Below are 2,244 nucleotides of genomic sequence, written 5' to 3' on the forward strand. Positions count from 1 at the left end.
TCGTCTAGAGGTTAGGACAACACGTTGTGGCCGTGTAAACCCAGGTTCGATTCCTGGTTCGGACATTTTCGTTTTATTTGAGCAGTTTACTCTTGTCAGTTAGCTTGTTCGTGGGGTCGTCTACGTTTACGTGTTTATTGTAGGCGCGTCAGTATTGAGTTTTTTCCACTTTTCTAGTCCTCACCGGTATATTCCTCAACAAAACTGTCTGCTGTGTGCTCTCTTCTGTCTCGCGCTAACCAGGTGACCTTGGGCCTCTGGCGTAGGGCCACCCGTAAATAATGGGACTGCCTGGAGATGGCGGGTCAGAGAAACCCTCGCGTCTCCGTGTCTACTTGACAGGTTTCGGCCCCTTTAGCTCTGTTTCGGACAACCCGTCCGCCACGCTAGTGGAGCAAATAGCAACAGCTCTCGGGAGCGAGCAAACAAATCCTGCTCCACCTACTCCGCGGGAAGAACAGAGCACCCGTCAGCCTATCTGTTCCTGTAGGACGGCTAATGGCCTCACGAATTTGGGCGACTCCACGGGTCCCGGGGAGCCTAGCTCTCCTGCACTGGCTCGCCCCACTAAGGCTCCAGGGAACGTTGAGCTTTGCGGTTGGGAAGTGTTAGAGGTGTCGGCGGAGGCAGCTACCGAAGCTGTGCCTCGAATTCATTCTGCGCTCTGTAGCAATGATCGGAATAAACTATCGGTGTCTTCTGGTGTAGTTAGCGAAGCAGCAGATGTTCGAGAGACCCAAGAGGAGCGTGAGGATGTTCCCACATATTCTGGAGCAGACAGGACTGAGGAACCGCTGATGTTGGCGTTGCACTTTGGGGTCAGCATGCAGAGTGACAGTTGGCGGCTTGAAAAGTCTGCAAAAAATGGTAAAATGACAAGCTTGGGCCTTCTATTTACAGTTTGCCGAGCCCCCAGCACTTGATTGTTGTTGCCTTCTTACCGAAGGCCCACGGAAGCCCCTGCCTTTCCTGAAGTTGCTGCCCTTCCTGCTGCTGCTTCTACTGTGTGAAGATGCTCGTTTTCCTTGTAGGGACTGCCGGGGTTGTAGGCCTCTTTCTGAAGTTATATCTGATTGCATGCCTCTCGAGGCCTNCCTTGTAGGGACTGCCGGGGTTGTAGGCCTCTTTCTGAAGTTATATCTGATTGCATGCCTCTCGAGGCCTTTCTGCATTCATCGCTTTGTTTGGAGGTCAGCGACGGCGGATTTGTTCGATGCGACAATTTAGCGGCGATAAAGTGAAGAGAAAATGCTGGAGAGGACCTGGAGCAATTCCCGTGCAATTGCACTCACTTCAAGCGATTGTGTCTTCCTTAAGAACATCCGCCAAGGCCCCCGCGCAACAGTGTTCCAGGCTGCGTTCTGCATGAGTAACAACTAAGGACACACAAGGTCTCGGCTTCACTCTTCGTTGCTTGCTGCTGTGTGTTATTCTCAGCCTGTTGCTGCTGACCTGAGCCGACAGGGTTTCTCCTGCTGTGTCTCCGATGACGCGGGTTGTTTCGTTTGCAATTTTCTCTAGTGCGTCGATCTCCCTCACCGTATTTAGCTTTTCGCTTAGGGAGAATCAAACGTGAGTTATTGCTCTTTCTCTGTCGCCTACATATTTTGCCGCTGCTAATGTGTGCCCTTGCGTCCGGTTGCAGCTTCAAGAGCTTGCAAGAGGGTCAAAGGAGCGGAGTGGCCTCTTTGTTCGTGCACGTACGCATTCAAGGCATACTCGTAGCTACTTAGCTAGCCCGCTAGCCAACTACCTAACTGGCTAGCTAGCCAGTTGGTATGGTTTCTTGCATATACTGCGCGTTTGCGTCGGAGGCGGCTAACTATCTTTCCCATTTCTTCGTTTGTCTCAGTCGTGTGTGCGTTTGCTGTATCTTTTGCCGACATGCGTTGGGCTCAGATCCCCCCCTTCTCCGTAATGAGTCTGCAGCAGCAGTTAGCAGCAGCTTTGCGTCTGCTGGCGGTGCTGGCTCGAAAGGAACATCAGCAGGGGCTAGGGAATGGACTGCCAGAGGAGAAGGTCGAGCCGCAGGGAAGCTGAAGGGTGCAGTCGCTTGCCTTCGCTTATCTCCACGCTTGCCTGGTTTCCCCAACTTGCTGCACATTGGCATATTTAATCGAACGGGCTGCGCAGAAGGCTAAGAAGCTAGGGTAGCCAGTCATCTTGTCTAGCTAGCTACTGGGTGGAAGCCAAACCAGGGTACGAAGGACTTTGCGCAGCGGTTGCAGCTGCTCGGGTACGCCC

At 52.9% G+C, this 2,244-nt stretch overlaps 1 protein-coding gene across 1 annotated transcript; it reads left to right on the forward strand.

Moving 5' to 3' along the window:
• Positions 1–281: 281 nt before the first annotated feature.
• Positions 282–2,040, forward strand: EMH_0088170 (chromatin organization modifier domain-containing protein, putative; the record flags this gene model as incomplete). Its single annotated transcript, XM_038022941.1, has 4 exons — positions 282–818; positions 1,438–1,520; positions 1,646–1,700; positions 1,900–2,040. 4 exons carry the CDS (start codon positions 282–284, stop codon positions 2,038–2,040), a joined length of 816 nt encoding a protein of 271 aa, XP_037878795.1.
• Between the last annotated feature and the right edge of the window lie 204 nt (positions 2,041–2,244).

This window comes from Eimeria mitis, genomic scaffold, assembly GCF_000499745.2.
Source record: "Eimeria mitis Houghton genomic scaffold, Emh_scaff6585, whole genome shotgun sequence".
Classification (NCBI taxonomy): domain Eukaryota; phylum Apicomplexa; class Conoidasida; order Eucoccidiorida; family Eimeriidae; genus Eimeria; species Eimeria mitis.